The sequence below is a fragment of the Symphalangus syndactylus genome, chromosome 23, assembly GCF_028878055.3.
Source record: "Symphalangus syndactylus isolate Jambi chromosome 23, NHGRI_mSymSyn1-v2.1_pri, whole genome shotgun sequence".
NCBI classification, from domain to species: Eukaryota; Metazoa; Chordata; class Mammalia; order Primates; family Hylobatidae; genus Symphalangus; species Symphalangus syndactylus.
In genome coordinates, this window is record NC_072445.2 from 17,046,797 (window position 1) to 17,073,863 (window position 27,067).

Genomic DNA, 27,067 nt, shown 5'->3' on the forward strand with positions numbered 1-27,067 from the left:
GCAGAACTCGAGGGCTTCCCCACCTCACCCGCTTCTGCTCCCCTCCTCCCCGCCGTCTTTAGCTGCATCCTCCCAGCTGCTCAGGCCCAAGACCCTCGGAGTCATCTGGATCGTTCCCTTTCTCTCCAACTCTGCGTCCCATCCATTGACAACTCGTGTGGATTCGTCCTTCCAAATCTGAAATCTGACGACCACCTACAGGGTCACTACCCTGGTCTAAGCCTCCTCCCGGCTCTCCACAGCCTCCAACAGGTCTCCGCATGTCGTGAGCTGCTCAAGGTCTGACAGAACCAGGTCCACCCACCTTTGTGTCTACCCACAAGATCAGGTTTTTATTGATGCTATTTCAATCACAAAAGCTAGGCGTCACATGGAGTTCCCAAGAAGGCAGTTCTCCTTAGGACCACCTGTTCACTCGGTAGTCAGAGCCGCGGGCATGCAAGCTGCAGCCACTCCACAGGTCAGACTGTATTGCAAACCATACATAGTATTATAGGTAAGGATATAAATGTTTCAGGTTAAAATTTCACGTCAAACACAAGAACATTTAACATCAAGAGAAAAGGGGTTAACGAACCAGTCCAAGGAGAGTGCTGTGGACAGAGTCCTGGCCTGATGGGGATAGTCATCAAGAGCTTGCAAGGAAGAGTCTTTGATTTGGGCAGAGCCTTCAGAGGAAGGCACCAGGTGCTGGTCACGAGTAATAGCAAGACTCGGTCTGTTAAGGTGGCCGTGTCTAGTTGCTGAAGTCCTGCTCATTTTATGGTCCTTGAGTCCTCTGATGAGGACTTATAGTAAAGGGTGATGCCCTTATCTGGTTGGGTGTTGTCTCCATTGGTTAGGCGAACATCTGGATCCTGTTGGCTTGATGCCTTTTGAAATGTAAGATGAAGTTTTTTTAAACTTTATTTATTTATTTATTTATTTATTTATTATTTTTGGGGACAAGGTCCCTGTCGCCCACACTGGAGTGCAGAGGCACGATCATTGCTCACTGCAGCCTCAAACTCGTGCCTCAAGTTTGAGGGTTCAAGGAATCCTCCCACCTCAGCTTCCTGAGTAGCTAGGACTACAGGCACGTGCCACCATGCTGAGCTAATTAAAAAAAAAAAAAAATTGGCCGGGCTCGGTGGCTCATGCCTGTAATCCCAGCACTTTGGGAGGCCGAGGTGGGCAGATCACAAGGTCAGGAGATCGAGACCATCCTGGCTAACATGGTGAAACCCCGTCTCTACTAAAAATACAAAAAATTAGCCAGGCATGGTGGCACACACCTGTAGTCCCAGCTACTCCAGAGGCTGAGGCTGGAGAATCGCTTGAACCCGGGAGGCAGAGGTTGCAGTGAGCCAAGATCACGCCACTGCACTCCAACCTGGGCAACAGAGTGAGGCTCCATCTCAAAAAAAAAAAAGTTGTAGAGACAAGGTCTCACTATGTTTCCACGTCTGGTCTCAAAACTCCTAGGCCCAAGCAATCCCCCTACCTCAGCCTCCCAAAGCGCTAGGATTACAGGCATGAGCGAATGCACCCAGTGATGGAGTCTTTCTAAGATGGAATTACTTACGTCAAGGGTTCTCTATACACCTTCCCTGGCCCTTCCCTGCTACAATTTGCTCTGCACTCAGCAGCTTGAGTGATCTAGGTCATGACCCTCCTCTGCTTAAAATCCTCCAGTGGTTCCCATCTCACTTGGGGTAAAAACTGAAAACCCCACAGTAGCTCACAAGGCTCCAGATGATCCCGTCACCCTCTTACCTCCCTAACTCCAGCGTCTATTACTTTCATTCACTTCTCTGCCACCTCACTGGCTTCCTGGCTGTTCCTTAAGCATGTCAGCCATGCCCTTGCCGCAGAGTCTTTGCATTTGCTGTTCCCTCTGCCCGGAACCCTGTTCTCCCAGGTAGCTTCCTGGCTCACTCCTCATTTCCTTCAAGTCTTTGTTCACACTTCACCTTCCCTGACCACCCTATTCAATATGGCAGCCCTCCATCCCTCAGTACTCTCTATCACCCTTCCCTACCTTGCCTTTTCTCCTTCTCATACACCATATAACTTATTAATTTTGTTGCATGCTTTTCTATACCCAGTAGAAGGTTTTTCACTGCTGTATTCCTGCTTGCTTGCTTGCTTGCTTGCTTTCTTTCTTTCTTTCTTTCTTTCTTTCTTTCTCTTTCTTTCTTTTTCCTTCCTTCCTTCCTCTTTCTTTCTTCTTTCTTTCTTTCTTTTTTTCTTTCCCCTTCCTTCCTTCCTCTCTCTCTTCTTTCTTTCTTTCCCTCCCTCCCTCCCTCTTTCTTTCTTCTTTCTTTCTTTCTTTTTTTCTTTCCCCTTCCTTCCTTCCTTCCTCTCTCTCTTCTTTCTTTCTTTCCCTCCCTCCCTCCCTCCCTCCCTCCCTCCCTTCCTTTCTTTCTTTCTCTTTCTTTCTTTCTTTCTTTCCTTTCTTTCTTTCTTCTTTCTTTCTTTCTTTCTCTTTTTTCTCTTTCTTTCTTTCTTTTCTTTTCTTTCTTAAGAGATTGTGTCTTGCTCTGTCACCCAGGCTGGAGTGCAGTGTCATGGTCACAGCTCACTGCAGCCTCAAACTCTTAGGCTCAAGCAATCCTCCCTCCTCATCCTCCAGAATAGCTGGGACTACAGGTGAGTGCCACCACTCCTGGCTAATTTTTTGTAGAAATGGGGTCTCACTATGTTGCCCAGGCTTATCTTAAACTCCTGGGCTCAAACGATCCTCCCACCTAAGCCACCCAAAGTACTGAGATTACAGGTGTGAGCTACTGTGCCTAGCCTATTCTCTAGTTTCTAGAACTATGCCTGGCACATAAGAAACATTTATTAAATATTTGTTGAATGAATGAGTGGTTTAAATGAGAGGATGTATTTCACAGCACTTCGTAGTCTGCTCAGCCCTGTAGTAAGTGGGCTGATAGAGGCGCTGTCTTCAGGGAGACAGGCAAGCACTCATTGTTCACCAATACTGATTTCACCCTCATTTTATTACGACAATCACAAACATATGACAAAACCTTCAAATGGAACAAGAGAATATGCAGTGGAAAGAAAGTCCTGAGACCCCAGCCCCACTCCCCAGAGGAAAACTCCATCAGTGTTTTCTTCCGTATTCTTCCGGAAAGATAACTATTAAAATACTGAAGTATGCGATTGCAGAGAAGATGCAACAATATGTATATTTTTAATGCTAAGATGTAAAAGGGAGACAGAGATTTCAGAGTATTTCTGCGCAGCTCTGCTGGGCCCAGCTAGGTATACACGGACCATGGGGCAAACATGAAGACACAGCTGCACACCTGTCCCTCCACCTCCGGGTGCCCTCTCTCACATACACACAAACATGCATACACAGATTAGGAAGGAGGTCCCATGTGCTGGCGGACTTGACAGGCAACCTCCCCAACACTCCTTATCCTCGCTCACATCTTCCCGCCAGTTCCCCCCAAAGACAAGGAACACACATTCACAAACACACACCATCTTGTTTCTGTCTTTGTATCTTTTTTTTTTTTTTTTTTTTTTTTTTGAGAGAGGGTTTCACTCTTGTTGCCCAGGCTGGAGTGCAATGGCGCGATCTCGGCTCACAGCAACCTCTGCCTCCTAGTTTCAAGCAATTCTCCTGCCTCAGCATCCCGAGTAGCTGGGATTACATGGTATGCGCCACCACGCCTGGCTTATTTTGTATTTTTAGTAGAGATGGGGTTTCACCATGTTGGTCAGGCTGGTCTCGAACTCCCGACCTCAGGTGATCTGCCAGCCTCGGCCTCCTAAAGTGGCCTCTGTATCTTATAAGTAAATAAATCAATACATAAACCAGCCGGCCCCCATCTCTTTGGGGGCCACACCTCTGCTCTGGCTGGCGTCTCCTTTTTACCTGAGGCTGAAGGGATATTTTGAATAGATGAGTAAAAGTGTAGAAGGAACATTTTGTGTTTCTCCAGATGGGAAACAAGGCATTGAGACTGGTTCTAGTCCACTGTCAGTTGGGTGAGGATTCAGAGCGAGCCATGACTTGCAGCTCAGACCTTCCGGTTCAATGCAGAGAGGCCTGAGTTGGAGGGACGGGGTACTCAGTGATGGGCTAGAGGAGTGAGGGCAGTGGGGAGCCTAGTGAGACAGCTTGACAGGGAAAATATCTCACCAGGTGATAGGAGGCCAGTCCTTTTTTTTTTTTTTTTTTTTTTGTGAGACAGAGTCTCACTGTGTCACCCAGGCTGGAGTGCAGTGGCGTGATCTCGGCTCACTGCAACCTCTGCCTCCCGGATTCAAGCGATTCTCCTGTCTCAGCCTCCCAAGTGGCTGGGACTACAGGTACCCACTACCACACCCAGCTAATTTTTGTATTTTTAGTAGAGATGTGGTTTCACCCAAAGTGCTGGGATTACAGGCATTAAGCCACTGTGCCCGGCCCCAGGAGGCCAATCTTGATTCCATTACTATCATCTCTGTGACCTTGGTCAGGTCCCTTAAACTCTCCAAGCCTGTTTCCTCATCTATAAAATTGGTAATAAATGTTATCCTGCCCTACTCACCTGGTTAGCATGGTGCAGTGAAGTATGTGAAGGCGCATTAGAAAATATAGGCTAGGTGCGGTGGCTCACACCTGTAATCCCAGCACTTTGGGAGGCTGAGGCAGGCGGAGTGAGATCACGCCACTGCACTCCAGCCTGGGCGACAGAGCGAGACTCCATCTCAAAAAAAATAAAAATAAAAATAAAATGCTATACAAATGCAAGTCATTGTTCAATTAAACAAAAATTATATTTATTATAGAAAATGTCAAATTTATATGCTGATACAGAGAATAGCGAAAGACTACATATCATATGATTCTATTTGACATGTGCAGAAGAGGCATGTTTGGCGAGACAGAAAGCAGACCAGTTGTTGCCTAAGGCTGGCTGGGGGTGGGAGCAGGAATCGCCTGCAGAGGGCACAAGAAAACATTTTGGGAGTGACAGAAAGGTTCTTTTTTTTTTTTTTTTGAGACTGGGTTTCACTCTGTCACCCAGGCTAGAGTGCAGTGGCACCATCACGGCATCACAGCTCACTACAGCCTCGACCCCTCAAGTGATCCTCCCACCTCAGCCTCCAAAGTAGCTGGGATTACAGGCAGGTGCCACCATACCTGGCCAATTTTTGTTAGCAGGCTTGGCCTGCTTCTATGAGTTTACCCATTATACATCCTTCATATGAGTTGAATTCAGGCATTATTTGTCCTTCTGTGACAGGCTTATTTCCCTATAATGCCCTCCAGGTTCATTCATGTCTGATTTCAAAATATATTATAAAGCTACAGTAGGCTGGGCACTGTGATCATGCTTATAATCACAGCACTTTGGGAGGCTGAAGTGGGAGGATTGATGGAACCCAGGAGTTTGAGACCAGCCTGGGCAACAAGCAAGACCCCGCCTCTACAAAAAATTTTAAAAATTAGCCGGATGCGGTGGCACTATGTGTGTGTGTGTGTGTGTGTATAATGGAATATTAAACAGTCTTTAAAAAGAAGGAAATCCTGCCATTTACAACAGTAAAACTGTTTTTAACAAAGCAAAATATAAAGTAGAGAAAATAGTATGAGATTTAATAATTATCAATTTATGGCCAGTCTTGTTTCATCTGTATTCATACTAAATTTCCTCACTGTACTATTTTGATGCAAATTTCAGATGACATTTTTCATTTATAAATTTTTTGTATATGTCTCTAAAAGATAACTCTTTTTTACGAAAAATGTAACCAAGGCTGGGCGTGGTGGCTCACGCCTGTAATCCTAGCACTTTGGGAGGCTGAGGTGGCAGGATTGCTTGAGGCCAAGAGTTGAAGATGAACCTGGCCAACATAGTGAGACCCTGTCTTATTAAAAAAAGGAACTAAAATATTATTATGATATCATGGCTAAAAAATTTAACAAGATTTTCTTAATGTCATCAAATATTCCATTAGTGTTCAAATTTCTTGTCTTACAAATGTTATAAATGTTTGTAATTTATTTGTTTAAAATCAAGATCCACATATTATGATTGGTTGACATGCCTTTTAAGTCTATTTTAATATATACATTTCCCCCCTATATTCTCTCTTTCTCTCTCTCATCCTGCAGTTTCCTTCAGTCTGAAGTTTGCCAGTTATATCCCTGTGATGTCATTGGACATGTTTCTCTATATTCCTTATTTCCTGTACATTGGAGTTGGATGTAGAGGCTTAATCAGATTCAGGTTGAATTTGGGCAAGGCTATTTCACAAGGGGTGGTGTGTAATCCCAACATGGGCACATAGTGTCTGGATGTCTCTCTGTTTTGATGTGAGCAACCATTGATACTCAATGCCCAGATGTATTAATCATTCATCATTCATTCATTCATGCGGGGGCATACCAATAAAATTATACTTTTATTATAAAATCAAACCCAGCTACCGAAAACCACCTAAACAAATGAATTATTATAAGACAAACACTCTTGCACCCATATCATCTCAAAATAGATCTTCAACTACCCAGAAGTTTCCATGTGCACCATCCCAAATGGCCCTCTTACTCCCTCCAAAGTAACCACTACCCTTACTTTTATAGTGAGGACAAAAAGGAAGGACATCATTAAACTTCCTTAAGTTTCATTATGGTTTTATCACCCAAATGTGCATTTCTAGACAGTATAGTTTAACCTTACCTATTTTTATTTATCTTTTAAGTCCCTTTTATTTATTTTTTTGAGACAGGATCTTGCTCTGTCACGCTGGCATGCAGTGGCATGGTCATGGCTCACTGTAGCCTCGACCTCCTAGGCTCAAGCGATCCTCTCACCTCAGCTTCCTGAGTAGCTGGGGACGCAGGAGCACGCCACCACACCTGGCTAATTTTGTTAAATTTATTTTTATTTTCCAGAGAGATGAGGTCTCACTAGGTTGCCCAGGCTTGTCTGGATCTCCTGGGCTCAAGCAAGCCTCCTGCCTCAGCCTCCCAAAATGTTGGGATTATGGGCATGAGCCACTGTGCCCGGCCTTAAATCCCTTTTAAGGTACAGGTTGGGGACACATTTTAAAAGCATTTATTTTGTGTGAGACATTCAATGGGCACTAACAGAGCTACAAAAAGGAGTAAAGAAGAGCAGCTGAGATTTTTGACTCCATTTGGCTTTGGGAGGAGCCAGCCTTAGCTCAAGAATAGGAGAAATCAGGTTAACACCATGCATTAATGTGCAAAGGGCTGAGTGACTCAAGGAATGCAGAAATCAGGCATCTGGGGAAGCTCTTCCAGTCTATCCTCACACTCCTGCCATGTAACACCTAGATCAAATGTCTTCTTCTGGCCAAGAAGCAGCAAGACCTAGATTTACCCTCCCATCTTTAACAACTAAAAAACTGGACAGAATATATGAATATAGAGCAATAATGTTTGAACACTGGCCATCAGGCAGCACAGAACAGGACTGTAATCCCTGAAAGACTGAAAACAAAGTAGACGAGGTTTACATTTGCCCCAGCTTATTGCCTGCAAGGTTACCAGGCTGCAGGATGGAGGAACCCAGGCTGAGCCTGGCTGTCTCTTTGACCAAGGAGATAGAGCTGGGAGTCTAGGGAGGCCAAGGCCGCTAGTTTGCAGGAGAGCATACAGGACAGGAGAGAGCGCTCTGGAGAGGTTCAGAGGGTTCCATGAATAGATAGCTGAGGACCGATCAGCACATGTGTATGAGGAAACTACCTGTGGTGGGGAAAAACATCTGAAAGCTGCAGAGTTAACAATTTTTGAGCTCACACAAGGGTGGAACTAGTGCCTGTTCCTACTGGCTTATATGGAAAATTCATAGGGCTTTGCCTTAGTGGCAAAAAAAAAATAGGTTTTGCCTTAGTGGGAGAGAAATATTAGCCCTAGACTGGAGGCTGCTCTGGTCTAACCTAATAAAACTTAAAAGTAAACTTTGAAAGGATCAAACTGGTTTTTCTTTCTCTCTCTCTCTCTCTCTGTCTGTCTCTCTCTTTTCTTTTTCTGAGACAGCATTTTGCTCTTTCACCCAGGCTGGAGTAAAGTGGTATGATGATGGCTCACTGCAGCTTTGACATCCTGGACTCAAGCGATCCTCCCACCTCAGCCTCCCAAATAGCTGGGACCACAGATGCATGCTACCATGCCTGAGTGATTTTTGATTTTTTTTTTTTTTTTTTGAGACAGGGTCTCTCCATGTTGCCCATGCTGGTCTTGTGCTCCTGGGCTCAAGCAATCCTCTTGCATCTGCCTCCCAAAATGTTGAGATTTACAGGCATAAGCCACCATGCCCAGCCTGTTTTTGCTTCTTAAAAATTAACTGCAGCCCAGAACAAAGTTGAATAATATTCACTGAAATACAAAAATATACAGGACTCAGCAAGGTAAAATTCACAGTATTTGGCATCCAGTAAAAAATCAGTAGATATGGAAAGAAGCAGAAAATATGACCCATAGTAAGAATAAAAATCTGTTGAAACTAATCCAGAAATTGTTTAGATAAAATTAGTAGAAAAATATATTAAAGCAGTCATTATAATTATTCCATATGTTTAAGAAGTTAGAAGAAAAAACTGAGTAGAGATATGGAAGATTTTAAAAGACCCAGATCGAACTTCCAGAATTGTAAACAACAATGAAAAATACATTGGATGGAATTAATACTAGATTAGATGCTATAAGAGAGAAGATTAGTGAACTTGAATACACAGCAATAGAAAATGAAACACAGTGAGAAGAAAGGCTGGGAAAAAGTAAAGCATCAGTGAGTTGTGAGACAACTTCAAGTGGCCTAATATACACGGTAATTGGAGTCCCTGAAGGAAAGGGGAGGGCAGAAAAAATATTTAAGAAAACAATGGCTGAAAAATTTCCCAACTTGATGAAAACTATAAATGCACAGATACAAGAATCTCAACAAACCCAAGCACAAGAAACATGAATAAAACTATGTAAAACAGACACATCATAAATAGCTTAAATAGCTAAATTCAGTGACAAAGAGAAAATCTTAAAAGAAACCAGAGGCATTGGGCTGGGTGCGGTGGCTCATGCCTATAATCCCAGCACTTTGGGAGGCTGAGGCACACAGATCATTTGAGGTCAGGAGTTTGAGACCAGCTTGACCAACATGGTGAAACCCTGTCTTTACTAAAAATACAAAAAATTGCTGGGTGTTGTAGTGCACGCCTGTAATCTCAGCTACTCGGGAGGCTGAGACAGGAGAATCACTTGAACCCGGGAGATGGAGGTTGCAGTGAACGTAGATAGTGCCACCGCACTCTAGCAGTCTGGATGACAGAGAGAGACTCTGTCTCAAAAGACAAAACAAAACAAAACAAAGCAAAAAACAGACCCATAAAAGACATATATTTCATACAAAGGAACAGAGATAGGATAATTGCAAATTTCTCATCAGAAACAATGCAAGTTAGAAGACAATAGAGCAACAGTTTTAAAGTACTGAAAACAAAAGCGAAAAAGAAACTAGAATTCTAACCCAACACTCAGATCAGACCATGTCTCATCTTTGCTCAAAATTCCTCAGTGGTTTCCTATCTGAAAATCAGGCTCCCCAGGACACTGCCTCTGAGACAGAGATGATCATGCAGTAAGTTTTTTGGGAAGTGCTCTGGTGATCAACCTCTGTGGAGGTTGATCCTTCAGGACGAACCTGAAGAAGGCAAGCTTGCATGGAAGGGAAAGTTGAGCTCTGATGTAGTCTCAATAGAAGCCTCAGCTGTCCCTATTAATTTTGAAAATGGGATATCTCTTCAGAGCCGTCCCCAGTTGAAGCAAGGGGGTCAGGACTTTATACTCATCAATTGGATGTGGGATGTCCCAGGAAGGGGGCATAATCTTGGATGAGGCAGCTCCCTTGGCCAAGGGCAATTCCCAGAGAACAGGTCAGCTGAAAGCAGTCAGCCTTCAACATCTCATATCTGGGAGAATAAGCACCTAGATTCTGGAGGGAGATCTGAATGGCTCTCCACAGTATCCACTATGCTTCCAAAAACCAAATGGATAAAATATAATCTTCTTAGCACTGCACACAAGATCCTTCATGATCTTGCACATGCCCGCCCCAGCCTCATCTCATGCTGTATTCTCAGCCTGGAAGTCTCTTTCATCATCTGCCCTGGCCCCACTTGTCTGTTGGCAAACTTCTACTAATTCTACTAATTCCTCAAATTACAGTTGAATGTGCCTCCTCCAAGAAGCCTTCCCTGACTACTCTTGCAGGCTCAATGATCCTTCCTCCCAAAGTGGTGATTAGAACCATGGACTCCAGAGCCAGGGATTGAATTCTAGCTCTGCCACTTGCTAGCTGTGTAACTGAATGCATATTACTTAACCTCTCCGTATCTTAGTTTCCTCATCTATAAAACAAGGGATAACAATAGTACTTTTACCTCAGAGGGTTGTCATCAGGATTAAAGGAATTAACATATGTAAAGTTAGTGTCTGGCAGAAGTAAATAACTGCTGCAATTGTTGTTGTTATTATTGAGACAGAGTCTCGCTCTGTCATCCAGGCTGGTGCGCAGTAGTATAATCATGGCTCACTGCAGTGTTGACCTCCTGGGCTCAAGAAATCCTCCCCCCTCAGCCTCTTGAGTAGCTGGGACTGCAGGTGCACACCACCAGACCCAGATAATTTTTAAATTTTTTATACAGATGAGGTCTCACTATGTTGCCCAGGCCAGTCTTGAACTCCCGGGCTCAAGCAATCCTGCTGCCTTGGTCTCCCAAAATGTTGGGATTATAGGCGTGAGCCATTGCACCCGGCCCATTGTTGTTGTTATTATTATTGAAGTTGCTCTGTATGCATTTGTTGAAGGCATTAAGGAAGGAAAGAACTGGCGGGGCCCAATGGCTCACACCTGTAATCCCAGCACTTTGGAAGGCCAAGGTGGGCAGATGGCTTTGAGCTCAGGAATTCAAGACCAGCCTGGGGAACATGGTGAAATCCCGTCTCTACAAAATATACAAAAATTAGCTGGGGATAGTGGCTCAAATATTTGGGAGGCTGAGGCTGGAAAATCGCTTGAGTCCAGGAAGCAGAGGTTCAATGAACTGAGACTGTGCCACTGCACTCCAGCCTGGGCAGCAGAGTGAGACCCTGTCTCAAAAAAAAAAAAAAAAAAAAACAAAACAGAAAAAACTGAAAGAGACAGGTAGCATGCAGATTTGTTGTTCAAGGAAAGTTGGAATGTTGAGTTGTTGAGTAACCCAACATGTCAGAAGGGGAGTAATGGCCTTATGGGTCCAGTTGGGAAGGTGTTTTGATGTTACAGTAAAGAGTGTGCATCTTATTTGGTAAGCAGTAAAAACCAATGGCAGAGTTTGTCCACAAATAAAAGAAAGGGCCAAAGAAAGAGAGACACAGATTGAGCCAAAAGATAAAGCATATAGGTGGTGAGGTGAGAATTACACATAACGGGTGGTGGGTGAGAGTGTGGGATGGTCCCAGAAGAGGTGGGTGATGGGGACTTATGGGAGGATGGGTACAGACGAGGGGAATGAGTTTAGAGAAAGGCGACATAAACATGTAGAGGATGGAGTGGGGGATCAGGCGAGAATGATGGGTCAGGTGAGGAATTTTAGAGACATGCTGGGAGTGGGGAAGATAAAGGGTGATGGAGACAGGTGAGTTTTATGGGAACAGGTAAGGAGTGATGGGGCTGTGCTGGGAGATGGAGTCAAGTGAGTGGCAGAGAGCTGTAAGGAGAACCTGAGAGCTGGAGCGGTTCAGCCAGAGAGTCCCAAGGCCGGAGGGGAGCGGAGCGGGGCCGGCGGAACGTGATGTCAGAGGAGGAGCCGTGATGTCAGAGCGGGCGGCGGGCGGTGATGTCAGGGCTGGTGCTGATGCTGGCGGCGCGGTGCATTGTGGGCAGCTCCCCGCTCCGCCGCTGCCGCCGCCGTCGCCCAAGGAGGATCCGGGCCGGGCCGGGCCGGGATGGTCCGGGTCGGAAGGCCGCCGCCGCCGGAGGGAGCGGGTCACCCAACGCCGCACTGAGCCGCCCCCGCCCCGCCCCGGCCCCGGGGGATGCGCCGCCCCGAGCCGCTGCCTCCGCCGCCGCCGCAGCCGCAGCCGCAGCGGGCACAGAGCAGGTGAGGCGGGGCGGGGCGAGCCGGGGTCGGGGTGGGGGCTCCTTCGTGGGCTCAGGGGGCTCGGCCTGGCTCGCCTCCCAGCGCAGCCTTCTTGGGCTCCCCTCCGCGCTGCTGTCGCCGCCCGCTGGGCTGGGACGCTGGCCTACACCGCCTGGGCCGCGCCGAGGCCTGGAGCCGCTCCCTGTCCCCAGCACACAGACCTCCCTCCCCAACCCATCCTCCAGGCACTTTGCTCCTCCCCACTCACCTCCGTCCCCTGTCCCCATGGCTTCACCCCTGGATCTCCTGTCATCCCTGACGAGTCATTCGGCTGTCTCCGTAACCTCCCTCCCTGTCCTCAGTCCCTCCATGCCTCCCACCTGCCTTCTTACCATACTTCCTCACCCCCTCAACTGTGCCCAGAGATCCCTCCCATGGTCCTATCTCTTCCTTGCCTGTCATCATTATCTCTCACCGGTCTCTATCCTACCCACCCCCCTCCTCTGACCCTGTCGCTCCTCATCCCTGTCATTCCCCTCTGCCTCCCTCCACACCTCTTTCATTTGTTCCCATCATCTCTCGCTGGTCTCCATCACCTCTCCTTACCTGGGCTCCCAGATTCCCACACACACCTGCTGACACCTTGCAGAGTTACACATCAACACTTGTATTCACAGGCCATGATGATCTCCCACCACTTCCACGTACCCCTATGTACCATCACTGACTCCACATGCTCCTACCTGCACTCTCTGACAGATATTCATACAAACTCCTGCATAAGACCTCGCCTTCACCATGCGCCCATGCCCCCATGCGCACACAGGGGCCTGAGGCAGCAGTAACGAGGCAGCCAAGTGTCCCGTGTTTGTATCATCCAACCGAGTCTCAGCTGAGCGTAGTCCTCAGACACAGAGAGAAGGAGGGTGGGGAGGGAGAGGCAGGTAACCCTCATTTATCTACCTGGCTGCACTCTTCCTTCTCTTGCCTCATCCGTTTCTTTTTGGTTTGTTCATCTATAAAATGGGGGCAGGACACAAATTTTCCTTATCAACCTAACAGATCCACTGTCCCAGGACTGGAAAGCCCACCAGAGTTCACCCAGTTCAACTTTCGAAGGCCCCGTCCCGCCAGTTCAATTGCTTCTTCAGTCTTGTCCTCAACCTGTCTCCTCCACCTTTATTCTAGAACCCCCATCCCTACCTCTCCCTTCATCCTGCCATTGCCCTCACTGCCCTTCAGATTCCTGATGCCCCATATCCCACTTTGGCAGAAGGAGGGAAGTCCTGATATTCTGAAGTTGTAAGGATTGGAGGAAACAGCTCAGCTTAGTCACTTGAAGAAAGAGAAAAGGAGTGGCAGCATCCCTCCCCATGAAGATCCTTTCTCCATATGTCCACCATGGCACATCATGAATTGGAAGGTGGTTTCCACACCTCCATGTCCCACCCTGTCCCCTATGGCAGGATGTCTAGATGCAGGAGCCCTGGGAAGTTATTTCATCCCAAGGAAAGGTGGGTTTATGTAGTTTCTACCCCATCTATAGATCTCTTTAGCCACTCTCCTCCCGCCACCCACAACCCCAAACCCCAGCCTAAGTAACTTCCCTCTTTCTCTATTTGTGACTCTCCAGGGTCGTTGTGAGGGCACGGTAGTGTGCTTCTAAAAAGTGTGAGGGAAAGAGAAGAGGAAGGTATCCTGGTTCCAAATCCTGTCCTGGGTTGGCAGAGATCTCAGAACGTCATGTCTTCTGGCCCCTTGCCTACACACATGCACATCACACACAGACAGACACAAAACACACACAAGCACACACAGATACAGAGATACATGTAGAAAAGCACACAGACACACAGAAAAGATAGACAAAGAAAGACACACAAAGACACATACACACAGAAGGATACATGCACAGATATACACACAGACATACACACACACACACGGGCATTTCTCCGGTAACATGTGCCTGTGTTTCCCAACCCCCGCTATTGGGAAACTCTCCCTGATATCCAAATTCTACCTGTCCTAATTCGAGGAGAGATGTGTTCTTTCTTGTCGATTCCTAAACAGACACAGAAAGGTGTGGTCAGAGGCTCTCTCACTCCATGCCCACCCAGACCTGCTGTTCCCATTCAACATCTCCTGCCTCCTGCTAGGCTCCTCCCATTTTCCTGCCCTCCCCAATTCAGCCCACCTCTGTCCCTCTAGAGTGGCCACAAGGCGGCTGTCCATCTGAAATCCATGTCTTGAGTCCATCACCTGTGTTCACCCCATCTCTCATATCCTGACCTCCCAACCCCATGGCTGTGTCAGTGGGTTCAGCTCACCCTAAGAAAGGTGTATGACTCTCAGCACCTCCATCCCCTTCAGTTAATACCACCCTCAAGGTGCTTTAGTGCCTCCCCTCATTTTCTTGATTACCACGTCTCCCAGGGCTGATTAGCAAGTCACTTTGGTGTGGGTGTCCCATGGGTCACCCCTTGGGTAGCAGGTCTTCCCTTTTCACTAAGCCTCCGTTGCACAGCTCCATGGACATTTTGTGGCACAGGGACTCCCCTAAGGGGGAGCCAAGGCCCAGGCCTCCCCTACAAGGGAAAGGGTACCAGTCTGGTATGCCCCCTTGGTCAGCAAGTCTTCCTGGCATCAGTTAGCATATGTCTCTTTCCCCTCGGCCTGTTCACTGTTATTTTCCTCTTCTTCATTGGTCAACATGTGTGTCCTGTTGCTTATTTTAAACATCTCTAGTTTGTAGTCTGTATCTTCCTTGCACTGGCCTTTGTACAATCTTTCCCCTGGTAACTCCTGGAGCATCTGTCCAGTTGGGCCAGGAAGAATGCAGGGCAGGAGTGGAGCTCCTCTCCTCCATATCTGCCAGGTGGTCCTGGGTACGCAGCCCGCCCTCACAGGCCCTCCGCACTCCCCTAGGTAGATGGCCCCCTCAGGGCAGGCCCTGCGGACACCCCTCCCTCTGGCTGGCGGATGCAGTGCCTAGCGGCCGCCCTTAAGGACGAAACCAACATGAGTGGGGGAGGGGAGCAGGCCGACATCCTGCCGGCCAACTACGTGGTCAAGGATCGCTGGAAGGTGGTGAGTGAGTGACCCGGCAGGGCAGAGGGAGGGTAGCGGGGAGGGAGGCGAGGACCTGGAGACTTGTTAAAACCGGTGCCCTCCGCTCCCCTACCCTGAGGGAGGTGCCTCTAAGCTCATTTGCATACTGCTTGCAGGTCATTATTTTTGCCAACACGTGTGGACAATAGCTTTCTCCCAGTCCCCTCTCTCCAGCCCCGCCCTTTCTCATCCCTCTCCCCGCTAGGTCACGTTGGTCAGGCCAAGCCTAGAACAACTCCTGGTTGGATGTCTGGGCAGGAGCTGCAGAGGCCAGTGTGGGGAGGAGGAAGAGGGGTGGAGGAGGGAGCTTTTTCTCTGACGGACCTTGGAGAAGGGCAGTGGACGAGCATGTGTCCCTCCGCTTCCGCAGAGGACGGAAAAGCTTGGGTTTGGGGAAAGAGGCCCTGCAGGCTGCTCCCGCCGCACCCGCACTCCATCTTCTCCATCCAGCCTCCTCCACTCGCCGGGTCCTGCGGCAGGTGCAGCACCGCGAGACTCCATCTCCCGGCGTGCCCTGCTCCTCCAGCCAGGGGCTTCGGGCTGCTCGACCTGCTGGGAGTTGTAGTCTCAGCCTCCTCGGGAGCCGGGCCTGCCTGGGAGGGGGCGCGTGAGGGCTGGGGGAATGATAGTATTTGGGGAGCGAGACCTACTGTAAATCACCTCTCTTTTTCCGTCACTTAATAGCGCTCTGGTGTCCTCTTATCATTGTGGGGGCAGGATAACGTGGGGCGGACTGTGAGAGGCAGTGTGGGGGAACCCGTGTGTGAGCCTGTGGGACTGCACCGGAGTGGGGAGCCAGGGGGAGGGGAGGGAGAACAACAGAGGTCAGGTACACTCCGAGTCGTGTGTGTGCGCGTGTGTGTGTGCGTGTGTGCTTGGCGCGTGTGCGCGCCCGCGTGCTTTAGTGGTGGGGAGGCTCAGCTCACGGGAGTGCGGAGTTGGAGAGGAGGGTGAGGCCCGGGTGCAGGCGGGTCTCCACGGCAACAGCCACCGGCCGTGCAGGTCCCCTAGAAGCCTAGAAAGAGGCAACGGTGGCGACGTTTTCAGAGATGTCTCCGGGACTGGGGGTTGGGAGTGGAAGGGGTGAAGAGGGGGAGACTTCTAGGGGTCCCCAAGGGATGAGGAAAGGGGCTGTTTATGTCCCAGAGGGGGGACTTCCTGAGAGGGAGAATACAGAAATCGGGGGAGGAACAGCCAGGGCGGTAATAAAAGGAACGAGGATCTGGCAAAGAGAGGAGTGTTCCTCCGAAACCTCGGGGCCCCTGGCACCGGAGCTTAGTTTCTGGCGGATTGGAGGCAGAATGACATTTGCACTGAAGTGGTGAGGAAAAGACAGTTTTTACACACATGTTGAGTTTAGGCTGGAACTTTTTTGTGATTTCTGAGGGAAGGAGTAGAAGATGAGTGGGGAGCAAAATGGAGCAGGGAGCTGGGGGGAGGGCAAGCATGCCGACCTCTCCTCACCTCCGACCCCCACCTCCGACCCCCACCCCTGGAGTGTTAGAGAGGGTGAGGGGCCACATGCTTCCCTTCAGCCTGTTCCCGGTGAGGATGGCACTGAGGTGGGAGGCAGAGCTCAAGAACCAAGGCAAACTGCCCATAGATCTCGGTGGCCAGGAGATGAAGGGGGTCAGTGGCACTAGATGTGGCATTTAAAAATAAATACGTGGACCAGGCATGGTGGCCCATACCTGTAATCCCAGCACTTTGGGAGGCCGAGGTGGGAGGATCACTTGGGGTCACGAGTTCGAGACCAGGCTGGCCAACACGGTGAAACCTCATCTCTACTAAAAATACAAAAATTAGCCGGGCGTGGCGGTGGGCGCCTGTAATCCCAGCTACCCAGGAAGCTGAGGCAGGAGAATCACTTGAATCTGGGAGGCAGAGGTTGCAGTGAACTGAGATCATGCCATTGCACCCCAGCCTGGGTGACAGAGCAAGACTCCTCCTCTAAATAAATAAATAACTCCTCAATACTTGGCAGGCTGAGGCAGAAGGATCACTTGAGCCCAGGAGTTCAAATCCAGCTTGGTCAACCTGTCGCTAAAAACATAAAATAATAACATCTTATTCATCTTGAGGGGTGCTTCTCAGAATCGGAATAGCAAACAATAGTAGTAATAATGACTTAGTATTTGTTTTGAGCCTTCACTGTTGCCAGGCACTGTGCAAAATGCCTTATGTGCATTATCTCAAGGTCTTACCAAGTAGATTTGTATTCCCATTTATTAATCCCATTTCACAGGTGTGGCAACTGAGGAAATTGCTTAGCTAATTTGCCAGATTTCCATGACTAGTAGGTGGGGCCAGATCTGTCTGACAATAATCAGGACCACGGAGCCGAAGAAACCTTTGTGACCAATTCTAGTCCAACTCTCTTCATTTTACAGAGGAGGAAGAGTGGAGGCTCAGAGAGTTTAAGAAACTCACCCCATGTCACCCAGAGCTGGCCAAGAAACCAGGTCTCCTTCCTCCCAAGGACCAGTGCTGATCCTGTTGTGTCATATTTCTCCTCTAGTTTAGTGAGGTCCTTCAGCAGGGGCTGAGATCATGTAAAATTTAGCAGGAGTGGAGAAAAGGGAGATTGAGAGAATATTCCTGTCACTGGACTGTGGGCAGGGCCACATTGTGACTTTCATGGGCCCCTTCCTCCATAAGAAAGTACTTAAAATTGTATTTTATGACTGCATTGGTATAAAGAGGAATATATTAATATTATATACTAGATTGTTCTCTTTGACCTAAACGTTCATTTTTTTTCCCTGATGATTTTTTTTTTAATTTTATTTTTTTGAGACAGGGTCTCACTCTGTCGCCCAGGCTCGAGTGCAGTGATAAGATCTCAGCTCACTGCAACCTCTGCCTCCCAGATTCAAGCAATTCTTATGCCACAGCCTCTTGAGTAGTTGGGATTACAGGCACCCGCCACCACACCCGGCTAATTTTTGTATTTTTAGTAGAGATGGGGTTTCACCATGTTGGCCAGGCTGGGCTCAAACGCCTGGCCGCAGGTGATCCACCCACTTCAGCCTCCCAAAGTGCTGGGATTACAGGCGGGAGCCACTGCGCCTGGACCTGGCTTTGCTATTAACTAGCAGTGTGATGTGGGGCAAGGTATTGCATTTCCCGTGCCTCAGTTTTCCTTCTCTGCGAAATGGGGAATCACATGACCTTCCTCACCTGTGTTGCCAGGAGCCTTTGGGGATTAACTGAGATGACATCTGTGAGACCAAGATGCGGTTTTCCCCTCCCCTTTGCCCTTTCCTCTGTTCTCGCACAAGCAAACCATAAAGGAATCTAGAAGATATTCGCATCTCCCCAGAGTTTAAAGTACCCCAGAGGCAGACATGCCGTTGTTGCCTGTTAGTCTGAGTCTGTCCCCTCCTGGCTCTGAAATCCTGCCTTTAAATTTCATCTCTAGGAGAAAGGAACTCTGGTTTCTCACTGTTCTTCCTCCTTCCTCTTTCCCTGTCTCCTTCCCAGACACAAGCACCTTGAAGTTCCCACCCATCATTCTGCTTCTTTTCCAAATCTTCCCTTCCTGCTCCTGTCTCTTTCTGGAGTGAGTTCAATGGTAACCTGGGAACTCCTAGCCCTCCAGCTCCGCCCGGTCTTCCTCCCTCCATTCCGCAGTGTCAACCACCACTAAACAATCACAAGGCATCTGGGTGCTGAACAGATGTTCGGGGCAGGTTCAGAGATGCAGGAGGGAGGCTGAGTGGCCAGAGTCTGCAGGTTGATCAGAGTCACGAGCCAGCAGGACAGAATGAGGGTTTGGGAAGGTGCACAGAGTGGACAGGCCCCCACTGAGGCAGCTGCCCGAGGGGGTGAGCATCAAGCTCTCCATCCTTCTTTCTCTTTCTGTTTTCAGTGGACCTCCTCTGAGGTCATGTACATCTTTCTTAAACCAAACCAATCTCAGCTTGGAACTCAGCACCTTCTCCCTGCTCCCCATGCCTGCCAGCAGAGCCCTCACCCTCCAGGACCCCCGGGCCTCTGAGCTGAAATGATTTTGAGCCCCTCCCCAGAACTCAACTTTGCTCGGCTCCCTGCCAGCTCTTCCTTCACTTTTTTGCGGTTCTCCTCCCCGCCTTTCTCACGCCTGCTTTGGGAAGCCGGAGGGGGAGGCCGAGAGGATCAGACCTCTGCTCCATTCCCTCCAGGCGCCGGTCCCACCACGCTCCCACAGTGCCTCCAGCCCTGGAGAGGAGGCTCATCCTGGTTGTGGGCATCTGACCAGGGACCTAGGGAGTGATGTGATGTGAGCTTCGGCAGTGAGCATGGGCCATGAACACCCTTTGCTGAATCCCTTTTTGCCCAAATACTCTCTCCTTCTTGTGACTCTTGGGTGGCTGCCAACCCCAGGAAGTGCCGGCTTCCCCAGGGGATCAATCCGCCCTGAGGCTGGGAGGTCCTGGAATTGGTTTTCCTTCTGGATAGGGGTCGCTCAGTCTACACAGGGGATGGGGGAACATGATATTTGTTGTCCTTCTAGAGAAGAAAAGGTCAGGGGTGGCCCAGTGTCTCCTCAGAATCCTACATTAGACTTTCTCCATGTCTATACGGGGTCACAGGTCTTTTACCCTTTCCTGCTACCCACTCTGACATCTGGCTGTGTGTGTGTGTGTGTGTGTGTGTGTGTGTGTGTGTGTGTATGTGTATGGTTGCTCAGGAGCTGAGCTGTCTGTCCCAGGGCACTAGGAGAGGAGGTGGGGTGCTGATGGGGTGGGGCAAAGAAGAGAGACATGAGATTCTCCTCTTCAAAGATACCCCCTTCTGGCCGGGCACAGTGGCTCATGCCTGTAATCCCAGCGCTTTGGGAGGCCGAGGCAGCTGGATCACCTGAGGTCAGGAGTTTGAGACCAGCCTGGCCAACATGGTGAAACCCTGTCTCTACTAAAAATATAAAAAATTAGGAGGGCATGGTGGCGTGCACCTGTAGCCCCAGCTACTCAGGAGACTGAGGCGTGAGAATTGCTTGAACACGGGAGGCGGAGGTTGCAGTGAGCCGAGATGGCACCACTGCACTCCAGCCTGGGAGACAAAGTGAGACTCTGTCTCAAAAAAAAAAAAAAAAAGAAAAAAAAAGATACTCCCCTTCCCCACCAATGAAGGATGCAACCAAGCAGCAGGTGGGATGAGAAGCTGTTCAGCCTGATCCCTGAGCACCCCCTATCCCCTCATCTTCATAGCTGAAAAAGATCGGGGGCGGGGGCTTTGGTGAGATCTACGAGGCCATGGACCTGCTGACCAGGGAGAATGTGGCCCTCAAGGTGGAGTCAGCCCAGCAGCCCAAGCAGGTCCTCAAGATGGAGGTGGCCGTGCTCAAGAAGTTGCAAGGTTCGGGCCTCGGGCAGGGGGATGGGAAGGAAGAGATGATGAAGCCAGGGGCTAAGAGAGGTGATGAGATCAGAAGCTGGGGTGAGGGAGGAGATGTCGTGTGGTAGAGGGAAGAGGGGATGGAGTCAGGAGCCAAGGGGGAGGTGACGGAGCCAGAGTCTAACAGAGATGGGACCGGGGTCTAAGACAGTGATGGGGCTGGAGGCCGGGTTGGTGATCAAGGAAGTGATGGAGCTGGATTCTAGGAGACATGATGAGGCTAGGGCCAGGGAGGTGGCAAGAGAGGTGCTCACAGGGCCAGCACTGGAGGTACCAGGAATCAAGAGTGCACTAGGAACTCATCTTAGGGTTGGAAATGAGGAAGAAAGAGTAAGAGCTGGAAGACCTATGTCTGTGCCCCTCAGGGAAGGACCATGTGTGCAGGTTCATTGGCTGTGGCAGGAACGAGAAGTTTAACTATGTAGTGATGCAGCTCCAGGTGAGTCCCCGTGGCTCATCCTCGCTCCCCTCTCTAAGAGCTTGGGCTGTGACTCCAGGGCAGGGGAAGGGAAGGGAGACTGTGGCCCTGGGAGCGGGGAGTGGGCACAACACTTTGGAGTGAGGCTGGGAAGAGTATCACAATGGTGGTGTCTGGGATGGCGGCTGAGGGTGAGTCTACCCCCCACCTCCATCCTCATGCAGGGCCGGAACCTGGCCGACCTGCGCCGCAGCCAGCCGCGAGGCACCTTCACGCTGAGCACCACGTTGCGGCTGGGCAAGCAGATCTTGGAGTCCATCGAGGCCATCCACTCTGTGGGCTTCCTGCACCGTGACATCAAGCCTGTGAGCACTGCCCCCACACGCCTGTCTGTTCCCTCCTCCGGAACACACCCCCAATTCTTTCCGTGGGTCTCCTGGTTTCTCCTCTGCAACTATGGTTGGGACTTGTGATGGGACAGCCTCTTCTCCCCAAGCCCCTCCTGCTCTCCTTCCCAGGACCCATCTCTTCCTCTCCCCTGCTCCCAGGAGCATGCACCCCTGCCTGCCCCTCGGCCATGCCCAGGCCTCTCCTCTGTTCTTCCCTTCTGTTCCTTATCCCTTGCCCCTGACCTGACAGTCCTGGAACCTAGGAAGGTGAAGGGGCTAGGAAAGGATAGAGGGATCGAGGGAAAGGGACTGAGGGGCTGGGGCTTGGCAAGGAGTTCCAAGTAGCTGATTTTGTGGCATCTTGAATATTTGTGCTAGGAAAAAACCTCCAACTTAAAGAGATGAAAACTGAGGCCCAGAAATGTTAGTTGGATGGTGCAAGGCCACCCAGCAGGCCTGCTGCCTTAGGCAGCCACACCAGTTACACCAAATCACATTGCCTTGCTGGGGAGTCCCAAAAATGTGGAGCCAGACAGATGTGGCTGAGTCACCACTTGCTGTGTAATCTCAGAGATGCTCCCTAAGCTCTTTGACCTTTAGTTTCCTCATCTCTAAAATGGGGATGATCACCCCCGTCCCTCAGATGAGAGGCTGTGACCTGTGCACACATGTGAATACTGATGTTTCCTTGCCGGCGAGCGAATGTGGGGCTGAAGGCCCTTCACCAGCTGCAGAGCTGTTTCTTGGTGCCCCTTGAGGTGGCCCAGCTGGGGTTAGGGCCCCCAGGGCTCACAGCTGCTGTCTCCCCCAGTCAAACTTTGCCATGGGCAGGCTGCCCTCCACCTACAGGAAGTGCTATATGCTGGACTTCGGGCTGGCTCGGCAGTACACCAACACCACGGGGGATGTGCGGCCCGTGAGTACCGTCGGGGTGGGGAGGACAGTGGAGGACTCCCCCCTACTCCCAGATCTGGGGACCCTTCACCCACTTTTCTTACAGCTGCCTGAGCTGGCCTGGCCTTGTGTTCAGTATCAGCGCCACCTAGCTCTGGGGTCCACACTCGGCCTGTCCCCTCTCTCCGTTAGCCTGCACTCCTGGGGGATGCCACATCCATACCTTGTGATTTTCCTGCCCACTCTGGGCAGGGAGCAGGGTCAGCAGGCGGGTTTAGGACTGGAAGGTCAGAGAGCAGGCCCCACCTCCCCAGCCAGGGGAGGTGGTCAGGGTGAAGAGTTAGACTTGGTGGCAGGGTTGAGTGGTGGCTGAGGTGAGGGCATAGCGGGTGACGTTCTTGGTGGTCTCCCTTCTGCAGCCTCGGAATGTGGCCGGGTTTCGAGGAACTGTTCGCTATGCCTCGGTCAATGCCCACAAGAACCGGGTGAGTGGCAAAGCCCGGGGTGCGGGATGTGGAGGTGGGAGGGGCAAGGTCGGGGTGCAGTGTGCTTCTGGGGAGGGGTGGGGAGAGGAGAGTGGGGCAGGGGCTGCAATCTGCCACCCCAGAGACCCTGGGCTGGAGGAAGTCCCCTCTGTGGCAGACTCAGTGTCCCCTTCATCATTTGTTTCGGGAGCCCCATCTTCTCTGTTCTCACTACAGACCCCTGTCGGGTGAGGAAGCACACACGGTAGTTTTGGCTGTGGACTCTGTGGGTGTTGGAGGGCTGGGGATGGAGCTGTGGCCTCAGGGAGACCCCAGTTATGTCCTTAGGGGCCTGGGTGTCAGGCCTCCCTGACAGATGCCCCTCAGAGAAGGGTCAGCCGCCCATTCCCAGGGAAGGACCTGAGAGCTGCAGGTGACTCCCTCTCCCCACCTCCAGGAGATGGGCCGCCACGATGACCTGTGGTCCCTCTTCTACATGCTGGTGGAGTTTGCGGTGGGCCAGCTGCCCTGGAGGAAGATCAAGGACAAGGTGAGCCCCAGGCAGCTGGGTCTGAGGTGGCAGAAGAGGTGTCAGGGCAGCTGGAACTCCATCTCCCTGTGGCCTCTTGCCTTCAGGAACAGGTAGGGATGATCAAGGAGAAGTATGAGCACCGGATGCTGCTGAAGCACATGCCGTCAGAGTTCCACCTCTTCCTGGACCACATTGCCAGCCTCGACTACTTCACCAAGCCTGACTACCAGGTGGGAGCCTGCTACCCTGCCCCTGCTCCCTAGACACCACTCTGTGGGTGACTGTCCCCCATCAGACCTCACTCCTGCTGAGGCTCCGCGGCCCTGCCTTGTCCCCAAGCCTCTTCCCTTGGTCTTCTAACTGCACTAAAGGCATGTATGCTCTTGTAAACTAGTCACAGCCAAGATTTATCAAGAGCTTACCCTGTTCTCAGTGCTTTTCATGCGTTAACTCATTTAAGCTTCCAAGCAAGCCTTTGATGATAATGAATGCTCCTTATATTATTATTCCAGCTCTTTTATTTTTTTTTAGACAGAGTCTTGCTCTGTCACCCAGGCTGGAGTGCAGTGGCTTGATCTCTGTTCACTGCAACCTCTGCCTCTCAGGTTCAAGCAATTCTCCTGCCTCAGCCTCCCGAGTAGCTGGGACTACAGGCAGATGCCACCATGCCCGGCTAATTTTTGTATTTTTAGTTGAGATAGGGTTTCACCACGTTGGTCAGGTGAACTCAAGCTCCTGACCTTTTGATCCACCTGCCTCGGCCTCCCAAGGTGCCGGGATTACAGGTGTGAGCCACTGTGCCCAGCCCCAGCTCTTAACAATTAATGAAGCTGGCCGGTGCGGTGGCTCACACCTGTAATCCCAGCACTTTGGGAGGCCGAGGCGGGCAGATCACTTGAGGTCAGGAGTTCAAGACCAGCCTGGCCAGCATGGTGAAACCCTGTTTCTACTAAAAATACAAAAATTAGCTGGGTGTGGTGGTGGGTACCTGTAATCCCAGCTACTCAGTAGGCTAAAGTATAAGAATTGCTTGAACTTGGGAGGTGGAGGTTGCAGTGAGCTAAGATTAAACCACAGCACTCCCGCCTGGGTGACAGAGCTAGACTCCATCTCAAACAAACAAATAAACAAAAACAATTAATGAAGCCAAATGCTTTTAAGTACTTTACACGAAAACTCTGCAGGAGGCAAGTGGGATGATCATGCCCATTTCATAGATAAGGGAACTGAGGCCCAATATTGTGGTTAGGAGCAGGGCTGGGCTCAGGCACATCTTCCGACTCCGAGTCCAGTGCTCTTTCCAAGCCTCCATCACCACACCCCATAGGACCCACTGACCCTGATCAGAGAATGGGGGAAACATCAGCAGTGTTCTGCCTGGGATCCACTATGCTCCAGGCACGATGCTGCACACTGTAGGAGCAGAGACAGCCTCAGGCACACAGGATGCACTCAATTAAGCGGGTCCTGTCAGCAGAGAGAACCCGCCCTGTGCTCTGGAGACAGCCAAGCCAGAAGTGGAGTGTTCTGGGGACCTCAGCGGGTCTATAGCTGTCTGCCACCTCCTGAACCCAGAGCCTGGCAGAGATGTCCCCTGATCTTGGCTTAGCCTCATGGGATCTCCAAGGCCACAAAGCTGCGAGCACCCCCCAGGCTGGGGTCCTGTGCTGGCTGCTAGGGATGCAGAGTTGACAGACAGGCATGTAGAGTTGACAGACAGGCATGTAGACAATTCAAACTGATGCACTGCGCCCTGTAGGGCAGCTGTGTGGTGGAGAGAATATACGGTGAAGAGAAGGGAAGCTGCAGAGAGCAGAGGATGAGTGGGAGGGGCGCCCCAGCAGAGGGGCAGTCTGTGCAGAGGCAGCACCCCATGCGTGGGTTTGGAAACTCCCAGTGGTTTAGGGTTGCCAACATGGTGGAAATGGCAGAGGAGGTTTGGAGATGGTAACCAGGGGACAGATCTCAGAGGGTTCATGTCCAGTCAGTGGGGCTTAATCCAAGATGATAATTTGCATGTTGATTTGCATATCATGTGCATGTTTTCATTTAAAATCAATGTGCCCTTCTCCTTCCAATGCCCCCTCCAGGCCCATTCCTGTCCTGGAAAGTCCCTGTCTTCCGCCTATGATCCCAGCAACTGCCCCTTCTTCCTGGCTAGCCCCTGGGTCACCTCTCTGTCCTCCCACCACCCTCACCCCCTGCAGTTGATCATGTCGGTGTTTGAGAACAGCATGAAGGAGCGGGGCATCGCCGAGAATGAGGCCTTTGACTGGGAGAAGGCAGGCACCGATGCCCTCCTGTCCACGAGTACCTCTACCCCGCCCCAGCAGAACACCCGGCAGACGGCAGCCATGTTTGGGTGAGTCTCAGGAAGGCGAGCCAGCAGCCCCTGCCTGGAGCTGTTACCTAAGAGGGCAGGCGGTCCTCTCCTCTCCTCCCTTCCTACCTGGACACACTTGGCTGTCTTTCCTATCCTTAGTGGAGTTCTGGGACTTTGGGAAACTCTGCCACATCTCCACCTTCAATCTGAGCATAGAGTGGGCATCTTCCTCATTTGGAGTTTTTGACCTTAGTGGGTCCCTGGGGGAGCAGGGAACCCTAAGTGAAATTACCTGAGCCCCCCAGTTTCTCTCTTTCATATCACTCATATGCATGAATTTAACGGCCATGTCTTGAGGCTATACACCTGAAAGTTACAGCTCCTGCCCTCAAAGCACTCTCAGCTGAGTCTGGGATGTTTGAAATCGATGGGTCAGCAATTTCAGAACCATGTGACAGGCACAAAGACAGAGCTGGTCGAGGCAGGAGCTGAAGTTAGAAGGGGCTCTCCACCCAGCCCCAGGAGCAAGCCAAGGAGAGAAGTGGGCAGGGGCTTCAGGGGACACATTTGGGAAGGAGACTTAACAGGACTTGGTAGCACATTACAGTGCCCAGTTCCATACAGATGTTGCTTAAAGAACTTGAAAGTTTAATCATCAAAGAAGATTAAATAAAAAAAATTTTAAGTGTATATTCAGGGCAACTTCAATCTATGCTCCCACACTGCAAAATAATAACAAAAGAAAACTAAATTTAAAAGGAATTTCAAAGTGATTCTCCTTTTTAGATCCATTCCTGGGTCTAAAGGAAGCCAGACAATGAATGCCAGTGGAACTCTGGCAGGTCCTTGAACAACAGCAAGATCTGCTAAGTCAACAGAGCTAGATGGCTACATCTCCTTGTGGCCCCTGCCAACTTGAGGGTGGTCTGGTCTCAGAGGCTTTGTGGGCCAGCAATGGTGATGGGCCTAGGGACACTCTCACCCCTAACGGGACTACCTCTGTGCCCGCTCCTGGGGGTGGTCTCCAGGTCTGTGCTGGTAGGAGAGGGCCATGGGAGGAGAGGGCACCCCTGCCAGCCTTGCCCATGGCTCCCTCCTGTCCTCTCCAGGGTGGTCAATGTGACGCCAGTGCCCGGGGACCTGCTCCGGGAGAACACTGAGGATGTGCTACAGGGAGAGCACCTGAGTGACCAGGAGAATGCACCCCCAATTCTGCCCGGGAGGCCCTCTGAGGGGCTGGGCCCCAGTCCCCACCTTGTCCCCCACCCCGGGGGTCCTGAGGCTGAAGTCTGGGAGGAGACAGATGTCAACCGGAACAAACTCCGGATCAACATCGGCAAAGTAACTGCAGCCAGGGCGAAGGGCGTGGGTGGCCTTTTCTCTCACCCCCGACTCCCAGACTTGGGCCCCCGCCCTGTTCCTCCTAAGCACCCTGTCCCCAGCCATCTGCCTGCTTGCCCTGCCTCTGTTTCCCGGTCC

At 50.6% G+C, this 27,067-nt stretch overlaps 1 protein-coding gene across 6 annotated transcripts in view; it reads left to right on the plus strand.

Annotated features, from left to right (window-relative positions):
* Positions 1-11,866: 11,866 nt before the first annotated feature.
* TTBK1 (tau tubulin kinase 1) overlaps positions 11,867-27,067 on the plus strand; it is a 44,710-nt gene continuing 29,509 nt past the window's right edge. For 3 of the 6 annotated variants that reach the window (XR_010119239.1, XM_063633048.1, XM_063633049.1), the window contains exons 1-11: positions 11,867-12,099; positions 15,007-15,168; positions 20,382-20,529; positions 20,934-21,007; positions 21,211-21,351; positions 22,187-22,291; positions 22,689-22,754; positions 23,191-23,283; positions 23,370-23,495; positions 25,473-25,627; positions 26,698-26,929. Coding sequence is in view for 5 of the 6 variants with exons in the window: in XM_063633048.1 (XP_063489118.1) it covers positions 15,061-15,168; positions 20,382-20,529; positions 20,934-21,007; positions 21,211-21,351; positions 22,187-22,291; positions 22,689-22,754; positions 23,191-23,283; positions 23,370-23,495; positions 25,473-25,627; positions 26,698-26,929 (1,248 nt within the window). In the remaining variant the exon portion in view is untranslated. The remainder of the gene's footprint in view (positions 12,100-15,006; positions 15,169-20,381; positions 20,530-20,933; positions 21,008-21,210; positions 21,352-22,186; positions 22,292-22,688; positions 22,755-23,190; positions 23,284-23,369; positions 23,496-25,472; positions 25,628-26,697; positions 26,930-27,067) is intronic. The other 3 variants (XM_063633050.1, XM_055263134.2, XM_063633051.1) reach the window with 2 other exon arrangements.